At 37.6% G+C, this 21833-nt stretch overlaps 2 protein-coding genes and 1 long non-coding RNA gene across 3 annotated transcripts; all 3 read left to right on the top strand.

Annotated features, from left to right (window-relative positions):
* The first annotated feature begins 242 nt into the window (after window positions 1-242).
* Window positions 243-8127, top strand: LOC146690497 (CD209 antigen-like protein C). The gene is made up of 6 exons (XM_085435603.1): window positions 243-361; window positions 452-553; window positions 2535-2732; window positions 5276-5418; window positions 5540-5643; window positions 7789-8127. Exons 1-6 carry the CDS (start codon window positions 292-294, stop codon window positions 7937-7939), a joined length of 768 nt encoding a protein of 255 aa, XP_085291729.1. The 5' UTR covers window positions 243-291; the 3' UTR covers window positions 7940-8127.
* A 2684-nt stretch (window positions 8128-10811) lies between these two features.
* Window positions 10812-15051, top strand: LOC146690498 (uncharacterized). Its single transcript, XR_014915625.1, has 6 exons — window positions 10812-10949; window positions 12439-12634; window positions 12759-12909; window positions 13006-13187; window positions 13352-13473; window positions 13620-15051. It is a non-coding gene; the product is annotated as an uncharacterized LOC146690498 (long non-coding RNA).
* Window positions 15052-15900: 849 nt separating this feature from the next.
* dnajc15 (DnaJ (Hsp40) homolog, subfamily C, member 15) lies at window positions 15901-21798 on the top strand. Its single transcript, XM_085435607.1, has 6 exons — window positions 15901-16038; window positions 18069-18120; window positions 18245-18318; window positions 20291-20367; window positions 20467-20537; window positions 20685-21798. Exons 1-6 carry the CDS (start codon window positions 15934-15936, stop codon window positions 20753-20755), a joined length of 450 nt encoding a protein of 149 aa, XP_085291733.1. The 5' UTR covers window positions 15901-15933; the 3' UTR covers window positions 20756-21798.
* Window positions 21799-21833: the final 35 nt, after the last annotated feature.

Here is a 21833-nt window from a genome sequence, read left to right on the forward strand (position 1 = left end):
CGTAAGACCAATAGTGACACAAACAACAGGGTTTGCATAGGACTCTTTGCACCTCTGTGAAAAACTAAATGCCCCCTTACATCTTTCGCAAGAATAAACCACAGCAATGAACACTAAACCAAAGAGATGTTTGACTTTTTGTCTTTTCACATTTCAGTGCTTGTATAGTGTTATGTGAAAGTATTAATATCTGAAATGTGTGACTTCCTCAAAGGAAACTGACAGTGTTCAAACAGTTCATCTGTCCTGTGCTGCAGAGCTGAGCTCTAAGTAATAATCTGCATCTGAACCATGGAGGAAATTTATGTCAATGTTGAATACCCCAAGCATAACAATTCAAAACCTTCACCAGGTCACACAGGTAAGAAAGAAGTGACAGAAAAGAAAATGTATTTTAACATCTATTACTGTTGTACAGCTTGAATGTTTCTGTGTTCATTTCTATTTTAAGGAACAAGCGGCTGTGATAGGAGTTCCCATTTAGGAATTATTATCTGTCTGGGAATGCTGAGTGTTTTCCTGCTGATTGGACTCATCACCCTCGGTGTTTACTGTGAGTTTGGTTTTTCATAAATGATCACTCAAACACTAATCAGCCCACATTAAAAAAAAAAAAAAGTAGAATGGCATCAGCCCGATCTATAACTAATTTGACAAATTACACAAGCTTTGAACTTAAGAAGTCTCACTGATCCAAAACATTTAAAGAACACAAAAACAATAGTTCCTCATTCACAGTAAAGCAATTTTTTACTCTCATTTTCCCAAAGATACATACAGGATATGACACGGAATACAGATGAGGACAAAATTATTAGCTTACAACTCAAACAATATGTCCAGACAGAGAATCACAGTGGTGGGAGCATTATGCATAAACACATCTCTAACTGGGGATCCTGTCAGGTGGAAGGAATCATGAAGAAAATAGCCTACGTAAAGATTTTCAAATAAAACCTCAAGCAGTCAGAAACACAACTGGGTCTGTGTCATGACTTCATCTTTGAACATGACAACAATCCAAAACATGCATTGCTCTGAGTGAAGAACAATCGCCAGACAACTAAAGTGCACGTTGCTGACTGGTCTGCAAAAAGCTCTGACTTGAATCTGTGGAGCAGGGAAATTATTTTACTGCTATTGTTAAATAATTGTCATCATTACCATTGCATTAATAATAAAATCTGGAGTTTATATTGCATTCAGGGGTTAAACAGTGTCTCTTTCAGAAAGACTGAGTTGCAGGCTGACAGGAAGTTGTATGCAGAAGTGAAAGCAGGAAGTTATTTTGAGCCGCAGGCTAAGACGAGGCTTTAACAATGTAACAGATAGCTTTAAGAAGGCCTTAAGCAGTTATGACTATTTTATACACAATGCATATCTGTGCTTATTAAAGAGTTGGAGCTCGGTCAATTAATTGGGGGTCGGAAGCTTTGTTCGGCGCGATGTTCGGACAATCTATTGTGCAAGTGACTTGGAGCCATAGAAGGAATTGCAATACATGCTTACAAAACACTTATATATCAGATCATTTTATATTAAGGTTTTAGTAGAGGTTCTTGGTTAAAACATTTATTTAGTAGAAGACATACACATAGTCTCAGTGAGCTTCTGGTCTGGTAAAAGGTCAGAAGTGCAACAGGTGAATTGAGAAAGAGCATTTGAGGACGAGACACAGACAGTAGGTGAAGAGGTGACACAAAGAGCATGTGAGGTCGTGACACACACACATAGAGTTAAATTTATTCAGAGGAACCGTTTCTTGGTGTCTCGGCAAGAAAGAGGAACAAGACAAGAACTGAAAGGTAGACAGGAAGGGCTAGCCATGAAAATAGAAGATGATCTTCTGGGTTAAAAGTCTGATCTATGTATAAAATGTATCTGTGACGCATGAAGGGGCGTCAGTAAATCAAACCCTGATGCTATAAAATATCTGTTCATGCTTTGATTAAGTCGAAGACTACTTCCTGTCTGCGTACAGAGTTGTCTTCCCACACGTGTGTTCATTAAAATCATTGTTTGACCAAAGACCTTCTGGACCAAGAATTGTGTGTACTCTCCCTCCTCAATTTTGAATCTTAACAAATCCCATTTAAAATATGTGGTGAACTGAAAACCAAGGTCCATGCCAGAAGTAGCTGCCTAACAAGAATCAGCTGGGATTAGTCAGGAGACGTGTAAGAGACTTATTGAAGACTGCAACAAATGGCTGCAGGCCGTTATTCAGCAAGGAGAATACACAATTGACTATTAGTCCCAGGGGGCTAATCATTTTGACCATGGTAAATTTATTTTTTTGCAAAATTATTTTGTTTCTGTTTGCAAAGTAAAATAATGTAAGCAGGATGTTTTGGAAAAGCTGTGTTCAAAATTCCTTGTCTGTTTAATAGCACTTGGAAAACACTTAAGCTTTAAACCATTTATTTTATGAACATCTTTCATTGTCTTCTGGTAACATTTTGAAATATTTAAATTTAGATTTATGAGAAAGCAGTTCAATTATGAGTGAAATCATTCATTTTGATTTATTTCAGATCATGTCTCAGCTACAAATCTCTCTGCTGAGTCTAACAAGCTTTCCGCTATAACTGAAGAGAGAGACCTTCTGAATGCAAATCTCTCTGCTGTGAGTAACAAACTTTCCTCTATGACTGAGGAGAGAGATCTGCTGCAAGCCAACCTCACTGAAACCACCAAAGAGCTGAAGAACCTTCAGAGTTTGTCCAAACAGAGTGAGTCCTTGTATTTGCTGTTGAGATTTACTTATTTTGTTTCTTTGTGGTTTTGTTGAAAAATTCAGTCTGGTGATGATATAATGATGTGGCATCTCAAATTCAGTGCTACACTAAATTACTTTGACTTTTTTTTTTCCTAGCACTTGCTTGTACAAAACAGCCATTGTTGGCTATATTGTGTGCACTGGTTTAAAAACGACAATGGTACTTAAGGCCTAGTATATTGTTGTGAAGTTTCAAGATGATCCATTAAAAATTGTAGGTAAGATGAAGGTAAAATGAAGTTTTTATGGATTTTAATATTTTATGCAACCTTAACCCGATTTTCACCTAAATTAAATCAGCTCTGGCTGTTATTGATATCCACCATGACAAAAAATTTGAAAATGATATCTCAAAAACTGAGGACACTATACTGCTAACAAACACATAGACCAGGGGTCTCAAACTTGCGGCCTGGGCATATTGACGTGAAGAAATATGATGCAATTTGGCCCTTGAAGTTACTTTTTTGTTAGGGAGGATTTGTTTTGTTGTTTAGTGCAATGTTAAAATAAGTTCTTTAAAAAGCAAAAGAAATATTTAATATGAAGGCATATTGAGCAGAGAGTACAAACACGTTGAGGGATTGGTCGTGCTAGTTCGGTGAGAGTTATTTGTAAAGAAAACAGTTTTCACTAGCAGTCAAAAACTAATGAGTATACTTATGTCTGGATTTTTAGTTTGTTAAATACATTCTGTCAGGGCTCTGTGTGCGGGCAGGTGGAAATGTGAATCCAAATGCAGGACTCCGAGACGAAATGTAACTAAAACCACAGCTTTTATTGCTGACATGAAACAAAAACAGAACCCAAACCAAGCAGGAACACACAGGCAGGGTCTGAGGGTACGACGCGACACTGAGCACAGGAAAACACAGGGCTAATATACACAGGGTGGTAATCAGCGAATGGGCAACAGGAGGGAGACACAGCTGGGAGAGATCAGGGTTAACGAGACGGGGGGAACCAAGCTGCACACACTAACATAAGACAAAGACTTTCACAATAAAACAGGACACATGAATTACTAAACAAGCATGCAGACTTTACACTGAGAGACAGACAGAGAATGACACATGGAACCTGAACTAAACTAAACGTGAGATATAACTGAGAACAAATCCTTAAGCACGGATAAACAGAAACAAGAAATAATCATCATCACTACGAGAATAAGAAAACAATCCATGAAGCAGAATTAAACCGAAATATAATAAACTCAAAATACTGGGTCCAACGGACCCAGAACCGTGACACATACAAAAGTATAGCAGAAGTGCTGCCACGTGTCTGGCCAGAAAGAGAGTACCAGTTTGTTTATTTGGTAGTTCAATGAAAGACTTTGGTTAGTTAAGAGTGAGATGAAAAATAATTGCGTTCACGTTTGTAGTTGTCTTGTTATACAATTTTTGAAATGAAAAAAACAAACAAAACACCAAATTTTTGGAAATATTTGTGTGTTTTCTTGTTTGTCTTGTACTACTTGAACACTAAATTGGCCAATGCGATGACTCTGTCAGCAGTGGCCCACAGCTCATTTAAGTTTGACAACCCTGATATTGACAGACGAGCAAACAAATCAAATTGATTACACCCTACCTTTCGTTTTAAGGGGGAAAACGAAAGTCAGCTGAACTGTAGCTTTAAGTAAAAGTTGTAACTTTTGACTACTATAATAAAATCCTAACGAGAACAAGATAGTTGTCATTTGCATTTCATAGCTCTCTACCTAACTGCTAACTGGGATGTCAGGCCATGTTTGCATTTTTTTGTAACTGCTTATTCGTTTTAGGGCTGAAGTGCAGGACTCAACTACTGCTGAAAAATGTTTAAGCAAATACCAACTCAACTAAGAACTAATGATTACATCAACTTTCAGTGAAGCACATATTAATTAATTTTAAAAAAAAACTATCACTGAGGAAATTCTTTTGTTCACTTTTAAAATTCTGAATAATTTAGCGCCCACCTATCTCTCTGAACTACTCCACTTATACAATCCCAACAGAGCACTTAGATCGTCCAATCACATGCTCCTAGCACAACCTAGGTCTCGACTGAAGTCGAGAGGTGACCGGGTCTTTGCAACCGTGGCACCTAGACTCTGGAATAACCTCCCTGTTCATATTCGTACTACCGAGTCTATCCAGTCTTTTAAATCACGTCTTATCTAAAACTTATCTTTTTACTTTGGCCTTTGATTCTAACTAGTTGGCTGTTCTAGCTTGTTGTGTTGTTACCTATGGTTTGTTGTCCTGTTTTATTGTTTGTTTTAATTGTCTCATGCTTTTACTGACTGTGAAGCAATGTTGTTTTAATATGTGCCATATAAATAAATTTTGATTTGATTTGATTTAAAACATTGTAACATCAGTGACATAATATCTTTGTGTACATTTTATTTGGCCTGTTTACAGAGTGACATCAAGAATTCACAAAATAGCTGTCATGTGCCAGGCCCGTGCATCCATAATGCCTCTTGTTCAATGTTTTTTGCAGAGAAAGTGTGTCCTGAAGGATGGATCATGTTCGGTCATAGCTGTTATGTATTATCTGAAAAGCTTGGTTCCTGGGATGAAGGTAGAGACGACTGCAGAAGCAAAGGAGCAGATCTGGTGGTGATAGAAAGCCTTGAAGACAAGGTACAGCATAACCAGTATGCATGTGTCATTGTGTTTGTAAATAGTTATTCAAAATTACACTCCTCAAAATGTTTTATATCAATTACTTTCCTCACTCTTTTAAACAATAAATATTTTACAGGCATTTATATCTAGTTACATTAAGGAATATGCTTGGATTGGTTTGAATGACAAGGAAGAGGAAGGAAATTGGAAATGGGTCGATGGAACTCCACTGAATCTAAAGTAAGTCTTCACTTTGCTCCAGTGGTCTCATTTGCTCAGGAAGGTTCGTAACTGAGTGATGTCACCCAGGAGAATCTGCATATCAACTATAGTAAATGCTGTTTGAATACTACAAATTCCTAGGAAATACTCCTTTTTATTACCTCGTTTACAGTGTTGGGACTAACGTGTTATTAAGTAACGCGTTACAGTAACTACGTTATTAGTGTGGTAACGAGCACGGTAACTAGTTATTATGCCAAAATCAGGAACGCGTTAATCGTTACTGGGATTTAGATAGGCTCATTACTCGTTACTTCGTGTGGTGGCTATCGCTGAGCTTCCACAGATTCAGTAACATTAGCAAGTGGTGGAGGCCAGCAGGTGGATGAGGGAAGGGGAGGCAGGAGGAGGAGAGATCCGAGGTGGCCGCCTGTCCGAGTGTCAGGTGAACTGAACTTCAGGTAAGAATTTATGACCTGCAGTGTATCTGGGTCAGATAGAAACCAAGTTTAGATGAAGTTTATTTTCGTTGTGCTGACATTTTCGTACTGCGTACTAGCTAGCATGACGGAGTTTCTATACAGCTGGGTGGGTGCTATGATGTTGCCAACGTCCTCTAAAAAACTAAATTATCTCGTATTCAGAGAAAATATTACGTGTTTCATATTGAGGTGAAAAGAAATGCAGTTTGTCCCGTAGCCTACTTCAGCTACAATGAAAAAGACAAAGCTGGAATTATTCTGTGTCTTTGCTGCACAGCTGCCTATTCTTCTCTCATCCTCTCACCCTCCATCTCCTGTTTCTACTTCAATCATGAAACTGATCAATGATCAGCTGATCGGCTTTTCTCTCTTGTTTGTTTATCGCCCACTTTGCGGCCGAAAGAGGAAACCAGCGGCTGTCACGCTAAACAACAGCAGCACGTTTAAGCTTGATCAGCTGTTGTTAGAATTTATTTAATATTAATTTCTAGTATCAGCTGATGTTTGCTGGAGCCACAGCTGTAAAGCTGCTGGTCATGATGTCGGTTTGGATATATGATGAGAGGGAAACATGAAGATGAAACCAGGAGATGTCCTTACTGAATTATCAGAGCTGAACAGGTGATGGAGAAACAGGTTTACCTTTTAGGTGACATGAATGAGTTGAAGGGAAGTTATGAACTGTTTCTGAGAGACAAATAACACCAGGATCCTTTTTTAGGTAGCTGACATCTGGTAACTGTGCAGGGGCGGGTCTAGCAAAGTTTTGCCAGGGGGGCAGGTAGGGCATTAACAGGGAAAGGGGGCTATAAGTCCAAAATTTTGTAATAGCTGTACAAATGTAGAAGAAGACAAAACATTTACTGTGACAGTCTCTAATATGAGAGCATTAGATTTAGAGCAATTGGCAGTAAATTGAGTGCCACATATTTTAATAAATCTGGCCCTAAATATTCCTTCTCCTTTAATATCACCCTTTGTAATTAAGTTTTATTTTTCACATGTTTCAAAGGTTGACCTCTGTAAAACAGTAGTTTAAGAAATCATGGTGCTGAAGTCATATGCCCAATTTGTAGTCATTTCCTGGTTATTTTAACATGGCAGACATCCAGTGACTTTGTTAAAGAGAGTAGAGAATGTTGTTCAGGTTCTCAGCACACTGCTCTTCTGTTTTTCAAAGTCCTTATCAATTCTCCTACCCACCTGATAATATGTTCAGCAAGGAAAACTGGTTTGGAAAGGTTCATAACATGTACTTTTGGAACGTACACTTTAATTGAATTTATTACTTTTACTGAATTTTCAGCAGAAATAAGCTCATTGGTGGGCTGAGCTGTCAGTGGGTTTAGTCAAACTAGAAACTGCTGAGTTATATTTAGCATAGCCTATAGTATAGGCTATGCTATATCATATATCATATCTATATCATATTCTTCTGACCGTATAGGCCCTATACGGTCAGAAGAATTGCTCAGCAAATTACCACAGTTATATTGCTATAAACACTGCATTAAAAAAAATAGAAAATTAAGCTGATGTTTCTTTGCTTTTTGGGTTGTTTGTTTGTTTAGTTTTTTTGTGTTTTGTCTTGTTTTTTGATTTGTTTTTTTCGGGGGGGGGGGTCTCCTTTATATAAGTCTTTTGTCAAATACAATAATTCTCTTGTTCACTAACTTGTCAGGAACTGGATGGCAAAACAACCGGATAACGGTGGTGGAAACCCAAAGTGGGGTGAAGAGGACTGCGTTCAAGTACAAACTGATGCATCGTGGAATGATCTTTCATGTTCAGCCTCTATAAAATGGATCTGTGAAAAACATACAACAGAATAATTCATTGACCACTGTCTGACATGTATTTACTAATTCAGCTGTGCCTTTTATTTTATCCTACATGTCATTTTCACTCCATTTTAACTTCTTCTTTTTTTGTAGCTAAAAATGTGCAACCTTTTAAATCTAAAGTTATGTTTATGCCAGTAGAAATACCAGATACTTGTGGAAGTGTTGTGTGTTTTCCAATATCATTTAAAAAAAAAATCAATCCCTTGTTAGGGAACAAATAAAAAATAAAGTCTCAAGTCTTGTGTTCTGGAGAACAATGGCTGCAGTCACATTTAGTCTGAGCTCAGTGGGTATCTAATGATCTAAACCCATCTCAACAGTGACACCTGCTGGCCAGTTTGGCTATCACTACATCTTGATGATGCTGTTCTGTGAAACAATGGCTGTATCCCAATTCAGGATCTGCAGCCTTAAAGTACGCAGCCTCAACGATCCTCAGGGGCCGCGTACTTATAAACCACTAAGGCCGGAAGTGCGAGGCTTGTGAAATGGGACGGTCTAGCCTCCGTTGCGCTGCCCAGGTTGCCTAGCAACCATGATACTAACAGCTGGAAACGTTTCATACAGCATTGTTTGACAGAAATGAAAGAGAAAACCTTTTGTTCATTTGTTTGTTTGTTTCTACATGAGCTTTGATTATTCTCTGTAAGATTAAGGTCAGCTATTGAACGGCGTGTATTTTAAAGTAAAGGCTTTAAAACCAAGTTAGTACAAACGCCACTAATGTCACATAACTTTGCCGACATGTGGCCAACAGTAATGTTTTAATGTTCTTCGTTATTAAACATTTGCACATAAATAAGTGATATAATATTCAGTACTTACTTAAAGTTTACTCTTCGGGCGCCCCTCATCCGCCGTTTTTTTTTTTTTCGGCAAAATTATCCACACCCAGCGCCGCGCTATGCATTCTGGGATATGTTGGGCCACGAAGTCTACACCGCCACGTCCTTGAAATTCAGGGAAATGAAGGACGCATTTGAGGGCCGCATTTCGAGCAGCCTTCGAATTGGGACAGTCTTCGTCGCGTTGCAGTGACGTAATCGGCCTTAAAATGCGGCTTTTAAGGCTGCAGTCCCTGAATTGGGATACAGCCAATGACACAGAAAAGCCTAGCAAAATTCAAAGCAAAAATACTTATTAAACCAGACTGTCAATAGTTGTGACCATCACATGTTTTGGAGAAATCCTCGTACAAACAGGGAAGGAAAAAAATGAGACTCTTAAAGACAGAAAGCAATGACTGTTACAACCGGTGTTGTAAAATTCTCAGTCTGTTAACATTCATGTTGCTCACTATAAATCAAATTATAAAATAAAGTATACAGGAAAACACCGCAGTGTTTACTGTAATAGCCACAAATATTTACAGCTGTTTTTTGGTGGGTTGGTCATCTCTGTTTTTTGCACAGCCCTCAAAGTCTGGATGTGTTTGATGTTTACATTTTCTGGGAGTTTGTGTCATCGGGTTTGTTCTATACACTGTCAAGCAAAGCAAAAAGCTGGCATAAAAAGATTTTATTTTTAATTAACTTAAAAATATGTTTAAATGAAAACATTAAAGTTGTTTTCATTTAAACATATTTTTAAGTTACCTTAATCTCTCCTCTGTCAGTGCGCTCCGGGGTGGCTGTGGCTACAATGTAGCTTGTCATCACCAGTGTGTGAATGGGTGGATGACTGGATGTGTAAAGCGCTTTGGGGTCCTTAGGGACTAAGTACAGCGGTATACAAATACAGGCCATTTACCATTTAATTTAACGAGTAGTAAAATTCAAATTCAAATTTTATTTGTCACGTACACAGTCAGTCACGGTACACCCATCAGCAGATAAACTGGAGCAGCTGGGATACCTAAAAAGTGTAGGGGGGCGTGTTCGCAGTAGTGATGGGATTTCCGGCTCTTTTTAGAGAACCGGCTCTTTCGGCTCGGCTCACTAAAAAGAGCCGGATCTTTCGGCTCCGAACCGGCTCTTCAGGTTGTTTTGTTGCTTTAATTTATTTATTATTAACAGTAATATAAAATTATGCACAAAAGGAATTACTAATGTAAAAAAAGTGGTTTTAGTTATATATTTATATATAAACATATATGTGGTGGCCCCTAGAGACAAAGCCCGTACAAACTCCAAAACACATTTCTAGCTTTAACTGAACTTCCAAAACAGAGCTACTAGATCACTTAAATTACACAATTGAAAGCATATGTGTATTGTTTGTGTATTTACACACAACCACTCATATATATTCAAATAATTTTAGAAAAAAGTTAATTTACCTGTTACTACCACACACCAAATCCGGTCGTTGGTACTTGCTGGCTTGTGTAGCCACTAGGTAACAAAAGCTCAACACTGCGCCCAGCATCCTGGAGCACTTCTGTTGTGTTTGTACGTGTTTTGGAGTTTTTACGTGCTTCTGAGTTTTTACGTGCTTCTGGAGTTTGTATGTGTTTTGGAGTTTGTACGTGTTTTGGAGTTTGTACGTGCTTTGTCTCTAGGGGCCACCGTAAATATACTTTTATTTATTCACTCCACATAAAATGTAATAAATAAATCATATAATACAAAAAACAACTAGTCACAGTTCAACTTTTAACTATTTAAATTTTCAGCTTTTTCCTTTTAAACAAATTTTAAATGAAACAACACAAAACACTGCAAACCACAACACAATTAAATATAAATTACAATATGAAAACAAAAAGAAGATGCATATTCTCTGTCATATTGGCCTGCATGAATAAACTTTCTGAATCCTTTATCATCCGCAACTGAAAATAGTTGTGGACGATTACTATACCTTTCTAATGTGATGTTGTTGTCCCTGGCTCCCTTTCTCCGTCCAGTGTTGCCAACTCCTCAGTAAGGAAAATCGCTATTGGTTGTCCTAAAAGTCGCTAAATGACGTCATCGCCTAATTTGCATAATTGGTCATGCTAATCTAATTGTAACTTATGTTGTTGGAGAGAGAAATAACATCGTGGAAGAGACATAAAGTGAGTAAAAAGCGTCCTAAATGCATTTAGAGTTTATTTAGAACTACAAATTAAATTTCTTTTAGCAATTATTGTTTTTTTTTAATGTCACAATTCCAACCCTGCTCCTTTACCCGGGCTTGGACCGGCAAAAGTGACCCGAAATAGGCACTCTGGTGGAGTTACTTTGTGTGTGTGTTTATAAGTAGTTTTAAACCTTGTGATCCACAAAACAGCATAAGAGTAAAAGAGTAAAAGAAGAACTGACTGCATTACAGCACCCGCTGCTTGTTGAGAGTAAAAGCGATACGCACTTTCACGTCTTTTTTTAGCGACTTTTTTTAGAAGAAAAGTCACTAAGTGGTCTGAAAACTCGCTAAATATAGCGACAAAGTCGCTAAGTTGGCAACACTGTTCGCGAGTACGTTTGCTGATAGTAACACCATGTGATTCAGCTAATAACACAGGGATTTCATCATTTGTGAAGCCAGGCTGAAAACACTCAGCAATCTGTGCATTCACGACTGGATGTAATACCGGTAGCTTAGCTGTAGCATTTGTAGGGCTTCAGCTTCCGGGTAACAAGGAAATGATGCGTCATTCACGTAGATTACTGATTGGCAGCGCTAACTCGAAACTTCGAGTTGCTTTTCTCAAAATTTTGAGTTAATAAATTGAAATTTCGAGTTAATATGTCGAAATTTTGAGTTATGGATCCTTTTTTTTTTTTTTTTTTTTTTTTAGTGGTGGAAACGGGCTTCCATAAATAACCCATCTTACAACTGTACTTCTCTCCTTGATCCAGTCACCCGGCTCTGGACTTCCAGCAAGTGCGCTGGCCTTTTCTTTCCCTACAGTTCAACTCTGGGTTTTCCTCTGCGTTTCTTGATCTTAGCAGTACTGCCTTCAGTCCCGTGGCTGAGATGGGAAAAAGAACCACGTGTATGGGCTCAAGTAGTGGTCATAAATATTTTGTACTTGTAAACAGGCTGCGTAGTTTTGAACAGCACAAAATATCAGAAAATTTTAGGTTTGTGCATCTACAGACGAAAATTTGTGTTTATAAAAAAATATTTACACAAGTTACAATTTTTACAGACCAAAGTTAAGGGACCTAGCTTGTATGAGCCTTATGGGGTATTTATTTAAAGATCCTCCAGCTTCAAACTGGTTACCCTTCTAGGACCTGAAAGCTCAGTAAAGCACCACTCCGACAGCCAAACCCATCTGTTCTCTGGTTGGATTGTTAAATTTGTGATTGACATGACACTGACCACATCTTACATTTTGAAGAAGAAATAAGAAACATTAATTTGGTTAGTGTGTACAGTGTATAATCTGCTGTCTGTTCATCCAGCTTGCAACAGATTGGTTTACACTCACAATACTTTACTAGTATTTTTGTCTATAATAGTATCTTCTATTCGCATTAGTATTTACCATCTATGTTATTTTATTATAATTTAAGTTTAAATCTGCTTTTCTCTTCTATCTGTTATTGTTTTATCAGACATGTCCCCCAACAATGCCCAGGACAAGGTAGTCCCAGGAGTCTGGCTCACCTCCAGATCCTCCAAGTACCAAATTTGAACTCTCCTTTGAGAAGGGTCTTATGGCACATTTGCAAAATGTGTCAGTATGGCTGACAAAAAGGCTGTAGCCATTATGAAAAACGAGAACCCAAAGACCCATTGGAAAACCAAGAGGTAAAAACTGCTCCCTAGAATTTCAGTTAGAAAGATGTGTGCAGTGGATGTAAGGACTGTGATGAAATGCCTATAAAATGTTTTTTTCTGTTAAACTAATGTAAAAACCATCTCATGTTTCTAGCTCACTGCCATGTGAAAACGTAACGCCTGTAACTCCAACAAACCAAATATATTCCTGAGTTTGAATATCTTTAAAAAGTCTTTTTGACTTCATGAAAGGAATAAATTTCAAACTGCTCAATTAAAAGGCAATTCGTCCCATCATCGTGCAGGTATGATTAACTCCATGATTCTTTACATTAATGCTCTGAAAATGGATACTGATCAAATTTGAATCGTAACATGACATATTCTTTGATACCTCTCAGACGGGAATAGTGTTTAATCACCTCAAGTCTCTTGGAACAATACACACAGACCTGAAATTATAAAATGTAATGTTGGTGAAATATCACCAAGAGCCGTACTGAATAAAATTATTGACTTTGACCTCGCCTATGACACCTCAGCTGCCAAAGTGGGGCTCTTACATTCAGACCTGTCCGTACTGGTAAGTAGCTGGAATCAAATTGAATCTCTTCCTCACACAGTTACACAAACTCCAGTGTTTGTGATTTCTGTTAGGGGTTTCTCAGCTGTAGTATAAATAATACTTATCCAAATGGTCAACATAAACAAAAAATGTGACAATCATTTCTCTTTGTCGTCCATCAGGTCTCCGGAGATTATTCTGGGGCTTCCATCTACAAAAGCCATAGATGTATGGTCCCTGGGCTGCGTGGCTGAGTCTGTACACTGGTTCCTTGCTGTACCCTGGGTACAGTGAGTATGCCATGGTAAGTAAAGCAATACAAGAGCACTTTTTATTTCTTCTCAAGAATTTGATTTCAAGCTTAATAGAAAAGATTGATAACATGATGTATGTCAGTTAAAAGTCTGTGCTGGACTCCTAGTTTGATTACATGTTCTGCTGTGCTCTCAGCTGAGATACATGATGGAGATTCAAGGACAACCCCAAAGAAAATTTCAGACTGTCTTTTCAGACATCTGAACTGTATTTCCAAGAGTCTGGTATTCAGTTCGTGGAGAAAAGATGAATAAATCTCTGGATGACCTCTTACATGTAAGTATACTTTTTGACCATATAGTGGGCAAAAAACAAAGTCTCTTTAGCTGTGCTGTGTTGCTTTCAGATCACCCTTTAGATCCACCCCACCGAGCCTCAGGATTATGCAGATAAAACTGCAGAAATGTGTGATCTCCTGATGTTTGTTGAACTCTAATAGTAATAAGGTTATTAAAAATAATCTGGTCTTTTATTTTATTACATATTACTTTGCTTTATGTGAAAATGCTGTTATCATTTAAATGAGTAATTTAACATATGGCATGATTCATTGTCTGCAGCGTTAAGTCCTGCTATGAGCACATTAATAGCTTTAAAATATAGAAGACAGGGATGTCAGATAGCGGGACAGAAGGGTGTGGGTCTCTGCACCAGCCCACCTCTGACACCAGACAACCTGCCCAAAAGAACTCCCACCCTTGGCCTCCATCCTTCTTCTCAGAGGAGCAGCCTGAACTTCATCAGGCCCAGTCACTGTAAAACTGCTCACACATTTCCAATATTTCCAATCAAATCACACTTTAAAAGAAAACATCTGGAAGAAGATAAAAAGGATACGAGTGACCCAGATCTTAAAAAAAAAAAACATACCAACGTGAAAGGTCAGATCATGACCAGAAGAAATACCATCATTCTGCGGGTTCATCTTGCTCAACCAGTGGCTACAGGACACAGAATTCCATCTTGGCGAGTAAGAGGAAGCCAGACCAAAACTGCTTTGACAGATCAAATGAGAGGGCCAGAGCAAACTACGAAGATGGCAGGAGCCACATGTCCGTTAACACCTTCAATCACAGTCGGGCTGAGGACCACCGCTGCAGAGAAGCAAAAGAAGGGCAAGCAGAGTAACACTTGATTTTTCTTACATGACGTGAGTGCCTCACTTAATCTCACTTAAACAAATTTAAAACATTTGGCTATTGAAAAACAGACTGTTAAAATTCATCTCAGCAGTAATGAGGCCACTAAAACTAATATTGAATCAGTGTGTAATGTCACTAACATTGTCAGACTCTATAGGTTTCCCTGGTCCATTTCTCAATCTTGTATTTCAGTGATTCCACCACTGCACATCATTAATGTCTGTCTTCTCTTTCCACTAGTTATTTCTCATCTCTATACTCTCCTTTCTCTATGCTTTCACTTGATTGTCGGGGATTTCTCCACCTTATGGAGGGTTTTCAGCTTATGGTATAAAGTTCCTTCAGGCGAGTTTTGTTGTGAATTGGCATCACAGAAAAATTGAAATGATCAGTTTCATGTCTTGAAGTAAAAATAAAGTTGTCTACATTAAAAAGCAAACAGTGTCCCTGTCATTGTAATAGTCAGCTAAGTAAGTTAGAAATGATAACAGCCAGACAACCGAGTAATATGCATTATATATGGTTAAAATACACCAAATGCAGTAAGTATACTCGTTTCATATAAATATAGTCTATATTGGTGGATTTTTTGCTGCCGTCACTTCCAAAACTTTCCCCTCTCACTAAATAACCAAATCCCACGTGTTGCCAAATCTTTTATTTATTTATTTTTTTTATTGGTCGACATGATTCACTTTTACACCAATAGGAAAGCCGTGGCATTTTTTTAAAATTCGCTTTTCTTTTTTGTGCTGTCCTTGGAAAACACTATTTTTACAGTTTCTTCTGCGCTAAACATGAAAATAGTATTCAGAAAAAAGCATTGTGTATATATTTATGATATATACACAATTGTATAGCGTTGTTTGACACATGAGCACACATGTTCAATAATGTTGTGGCTTTATGTTTTGGAGATGAAACATCAGATTTTATTTCGATTTTTATTATTACCGGGGGGGTTGTGGTAGGGTGAGTGTTGGTTTATTTATGGTGTTTGCTATGACTTGACTGGAATGCTGTACTTCAAGTAAGCAAACTTGCATTTTCATCATGAGATCCAATAATTTTTCTCCAACAGTGTTTTAACTGAACTACTTTGAAGCATACTGTCATTTCTGTTTATTTCATTTAAATTAAGAAAATGAGTTTTTAATGGCATTTAGTTAATTTAAACAAAAAAAAATCTCAATGTTCCCTGCAATTAGCCACACAGTCCCCATTCCAACAAAGATGACGACTTTATTGTGAAAGTCACAACCGGATGTGCTCTAAGTCATTTCTGGGTTTAACAGTTGTGAGGCAACATGGCGAACGCCGGTGGAATGACCGTGGATGGAGACCTGATGCGATACACTGAGTACTCTCCAAAAACCAGTGTTAGAAGTGACGCGGAGATAGACAGGCAGCTGGTAAATACCTGTTTTAAATACTTAGGACTTTTGTGTCTGTCAAACTAAATCGAGGTGGTTGGATAGCAGCTGACGCTTCTGTTAAGTAACCTCAATGACCGCTAACGGCACGTCGGTCTATTGCATCAGGTACAGAAGCTAGCGAACTAACCTGAGCAAAGTAAGCTTTAAAGAATGTCTCACAGACACGAGCTTTCAGGGCTAATTGGTGCAATCTTCATTTTCTCTGGGTTAAACAACAGTAGATGAGGAATCGTAACCTGGTTAGCCAAAACTAGCTACATGTGGGTTACATGTATGACTCCAAGGAACAGTGACGTTTGTATGTCGATGGGTTAACACAGTGCAGGCCATGTGTGACAAGAGCCCTTGCAGAGGTTCTTTTAGATGTCATTAATATTTATTGTGAGGCTTAAAAAATACGATGCAAAATATACTGAGGTTTAAACAGGGGAAAGACACGCTTTAAAAAAATGCACGTATTCAGGTCCCATTTATTTAATTATGGAGGTAGGGCTGTTTTAGACGTATCTCTGGCATCGAGAAACAGTAAACTATCAGTATTAGAAAATTACCACTACTTCAGTTTTCTATATTAAATATCTGGTACTATGAACACGGAGAAGTTCAAGTTGCATTACTGGGATGATTTCTAAAAATGTTATTGGGAAAATAAGAGCGATCACCATGATGAATATTGGATATAGAATAGAATAGAATTCAACTTTATTGTCATTGCACATGCACAGGTACAGGGCAACGAAATGCAGTTTGCATCCATCCAGAAGTGCTTTAGTGATATAGATATATTACAATAAATATTAGCAATAATATAGATATGTGAGTATATTACAGAAATGGGTCTATTATGGAATGTTATAATGTACACGGTGTGAAGTATGTTGTGAATATTCTATAACTATAAGTATGTACAGGCTGTAGTGAGTACAAGCTATGTACAGGCTATGAACAGGATGTAAATATGAAAAACTATACAGAATATGAAATAAATAACTTTACAGAATCTGAGATATACAGCTATACAGAAATGGGAACTGTGCAAGTTGTAAACAGTTGTAGGGTTAAAAATTATCGTATGTACAGAATGATTATTACAGAGCTATACAGTAGTGCAGTTATGATAAGTGAGATATAATTCCTACAGAGGCTATATAAAGTGCTGGTGGTTGTGAGTGGTGTTTCAGTCCATGTTATTATTGTGTGTTTGAGGGTACAGTTGTCCATTGTGGGTGTGTGTATGTTCAGTCCATGTGTTAACGTGGGTCAGGAGGCAGGAGGATATAATGATGAAGAGAAATTTGTGCCTTCAAAAAAGTTCATTTGGATTTGGTACATGGTGTCATACTTGGTATTACAGGGAAGCTGGAAGAAAATGTATTTTTTCTTATTTATTTGTTTTTATTTATTTATTTTTGATAATGAGGCTTTAATATCTGTGCAACCATTTAGTTTCACATTCATTTGGACTGTTTGGGGGGGAAACAAAAACACCTCGAATATGAGAAATTGTAAACAACAATCGGCAACACGCCTCAAAGTCTGTTTTTAGATATCGGAGGTCCAAATAGTTTGGGCTTGAAGCATCTGGCATTCTGGCATAATTACTCACCTTGAGGTCTGTATTCGTAGCGCTCTAGTACCAGACATACACCCTAAAAAAATTTAAGTTCCTAGCTGAAGTAGGTTTCTAGATATTAGAAGTTTAAAATGGCCATTCAAAAATGATGCAAGAAAAGCATCATTTTTGGCCTATTTTTTTCTGTAGAAACATGACGAAAAGCCAGAGTCAGCTTTGAAGCTATGGATCATGGGAGGGGATAGAGAGAACTCCAAAGGAAAAGGTGTCTGTTTTAAAGCAAAGGTTATTTGCTTTAAAACACTGTAAACATGATCAGCAGACACAAGTCAATAAAGTTTAACTTTAAATAGTGAAGTTACTCAAGTAGCTGTGTCGAATGACCTGTCTGACCCAGTGTGCTAACAGCTGGATGTTTCGTTTTTGGTGACAGGGACGGACATTAATTGCAGTTGGTCTTGGTGTGGCTGCAGCAGGGTTTGCAGGTAATAATGGTTTGATTTTGAATTTGATTTTTTTTTTTTTATTTCTGTAGTTTGAAAGCTTTCTTCTTCTTCTTCTTTTTTTCTGGTTTAAAATTCTTGTGCATGTCTTGTGTTTAATCTACAGGCCGGTATGCTTTCCACCTTTGGAAGCCTCTTGGCCAAGTCTTCTCTGAAACTGTGAAGAAGATGCCTTCGTCAGTAAGTAAATGATGAACATCCTGCACATCCACTGTAATGCTTATATCTACTCCAGGTGAATAATTGCTACTAGGGCTGCTCAATTAATCGAATTTTAATCACGATTATGATCTGGGCTTTCAACGATCATTAAAAATGACTGAGCCGATTATTAGCCCCTCCCTCGTGCTTTACTCTCGCGCTGCTCCGTGTGGCAAATCGAGCGCACCTCTGCATTTCGAACACGCCTCACAACAATTAAGAGGACCGAAAGGAAGCTCGGAAAGCTAAGCAGAAGTTATTTGGAGAGGAGAGTGACTGCCTTTGGTTGAAAAGAGAGGTAAAAAAAAAACTTCAGTGGTGTGGAAACATTATGGGTTGGCGGAGTCAGACGTGGATCAAGTAGACATAATGTGTAAACTTTGCTACAGTGTCGTAGCTGCACCACAGAGCAACACTGCAAAGTTCACTAAACATAGATGTTTACATTTTTCATTTATTTTTTATATTGCAAACATTTGCACTGTTATCAGTATTTGCACACTGTTTTATATTATTTTTTTTAAAGTCATTATTCAATACATTGTTATTGTTAACCCTTTAAACCCCTGTAGAACCGGAGCCCTGTAAGCTAGCGCAATAATTTGTTTTGCATATGAAACCGGAGGAGTTGTACTTACATCTTATGTCATCAGCTTGTCCTCGGTCACGGTTTCCTTCCACATAAAGCTTTGCAGAAATTGCATAAAAAGCGCTTGCAGCAACAAAACATAATATTCCAGAAACACCTTTGCCGATCCGATCAGCTGTTTGTAACACTTCCCACATTGAAAAAGACGTCGATGCGAACTACCGCATGTCTGCCATTTCCTGTCCGAAACCGGAAGTGACATCATTTTCGCGGAAAATGTAGTTTTTTACTTGTAGGCCTTAAAAGCCTATACTGGTGTTTTTATAAGTCATATTTGACTCTATACTTTTCTGTATAGTTTCTGTGATGCTTAGAACTCAAATTGCACTGCTGGAAATAGTTTATTTTGATGCAGATGCTGTTTTCTTTGCAAATTTGCATCATAGTTTGTTTTTTTTGTTTTTCCTGCAGTATATAAAAATTGCTGTATCTCCAAAATAAAACTATGAAGACACTCAAAATAAATTTCCTGTGGTGGGAAACTATTTTTTGCAACTTTTTTGTATTTAAAGTTTTGAGGGATAAACCTCTTAAATTTCCTCAAGTAGAAATATATGTAAAAAAACAAACCAAAAACGACTTTCAATTTTTTTGTAGTTTATTGCGCTTTTTTGCAATTAATGTAATTACTATGGACTTAATGCATACATATTATTAAAATATGGGCTATAACAGTTGTATTGATGTATAGCAACTTGAAATGCTCCCAAAAATGGCACTACAGCATGTAAAATAAAATAAAATAAAATAATATAAGCTCTGGCGGACTTGGTTCTATGGTAGGTCTTAAAGGGTTAAATAAATATCATCAAATAATCGAGATCTCAATTTCAGTGAAAATAATCGTGATTATCATTTTTGCCATAATCGAGCAGCCCTAATTGCTACACACTGTGCCACGTTAACATGTTGATCTCAGATATTACAGGCAGGTGGATTCAGGAAATACTGGTCTTGAGTCTTTTTCACCTGTCATTACCCAAACCATGTAAATAATAAAGGGAACTATTTTTAGGTTTGATGAACTTTTATGCATTTTTTTGCCTGCGTGTGCACTTGTGGTATAGATTCTATGTGCTGTTTTTTATAAATGTTCTGCATTTGTCACCCTGAGTGTTTCACACGTCATTTAAAAAGTATGTTTGAAATATATTCCTCCTCAGACTATTAACCTTTTTAAAGAAAGCCAGAGGGTGCTGTAGCTTTAGCCTGTCTTTAGAGGAATGATCTAAAAAAATCTGTTCTATCATAAAGTTATTTGGCATACATAATCAAAGGTCTAATACTGTGGTGTCTCCTCAGACTTTTTCATCATACTACAAAGGAGGTTTTGAGCAGAAGATGTCCAAACGAGAGGCCAGTCTCATTCTGGGCATCAGGTAATGCATCTTTTTGGTATAAATAATGTTGGTCTTCTAAAATGTGGCATATTTTTATCATTTCTAATTAATCACATGGATGTATTATGTTACATCCAGCCCAGCCAGCACTAAAGCCAAGGTACGAGAGGCCCATCGGAGGATTATGGTCTTGAACCATCCGGATAAAGGTAAACCTAAACCAGATCGATCTGTTATCTGTGATTATCTGTGATATTAATTCAAGAGATAAAGTTGCCTCTAACCAAAACCTGTCTGTTAGACTGCACGTAGAGCCGGTTTAGTGAGTTGCACCAAAATTGTTTTTGTGTTTGCAGGTGGTTCCCCGTATCTCGCTGCCAAGATCAACGAAGCTAAAGACCTTTTGGACAAAGAGACTCGCCGATGATGCACACTGTCAATGAGCACTAAAGACTTTCATCCCCCCTCAGCTTCAAAGTACTGCTTGAATGAGCATGAATACCGTACAGGGGAAACCGCTAAAGTTCAAGAGGATCGTTAAAAGGATTCTTTGTTAAGCTGCCAGAGTAACTTGTGTTTAACTGAATTTGTCACCTCTGTGATTATAAGGTTAATACATCCTTAAAGCCACCTGCTGTTATTTTACACATAGAAGTAATGTGTTGTATTTAAATGAAGGGGTTTGAAAGGATATATACACCACCTAGTGGCAGCTGGCTGAAAATGGAACAGTAATTGTGCTGAGTTCATTATTGGCTGTGTAAATATAATGAATAATGATCTATTTAAGCAGCAAGAGAACAAACTTGGTTTTCATATTTCAATGTTTTAATGTGAAAGTTAAAAAAATAAACTTAATTTGCAAATATTCACAGTAGGATCTATTTTTAGATATCAAGTTGAAATGTATTCAACTTAAAGTTTCAGAGCTATCTTACAGCTGTTCTATTAGAAATGTTGAACAATAAGCTGCCTTTGGCAACTCAAACCTTAAAATAACCATACATTTTGTAATTTACCTGCTGTTTCTTTACCTGTAGCCATACATTTACCCATTAACCCGTTTTATGCTTTGCTGTTTGATACAAAAATTGTCATCATGAAAGCGACAAATCCATGAAGTTCAAAAGCTTTATTTAGAGAAGGATGCTGTATTGATGTCATGGTACATGTGAATAGACAGAAGGAACAAAGCATATAGCAATTACACTTACAGCAGCAATTATTGGTCAAACACCAACCAGTTACTGAGAGGTTTGCTTGAAAAATGTCAGGGGAAAAAAAAAAAAAAAAGAATCCGTCCTTTTGGGATGTTGCTACGTTGGCTAATGACAACCAGATACTGGCCTCTGAGTGAACAGCACATGGTCTGATTTCCACTATGATAGGAAGTTTAACGTTTCAAGTCCTTGACAGACGTAAGAGTCATGAACACAATGTTACAACAGTGATGGATGACGTCCCAGAGACTGCATCAACGGGAAATAGTTAAAGTCCAACTGAAA

The sequence above is a fragment of the Copadichromis virginalis genome, linkage group LG16 (genome assembly GCF_057382275.1).
Source record: "Copadichromis virginalis isolate Kocher_CV1m ecotype Utaka linkage group LG16, C_Virginalis_male_GT1.1, whole genome shotgun sequence".
NCBI lineage: Eukaryota > Metazoa > Chordata > Actinopteri > Cichliformes > Cichlidae > Copadichromis > Copadichromis virginalis.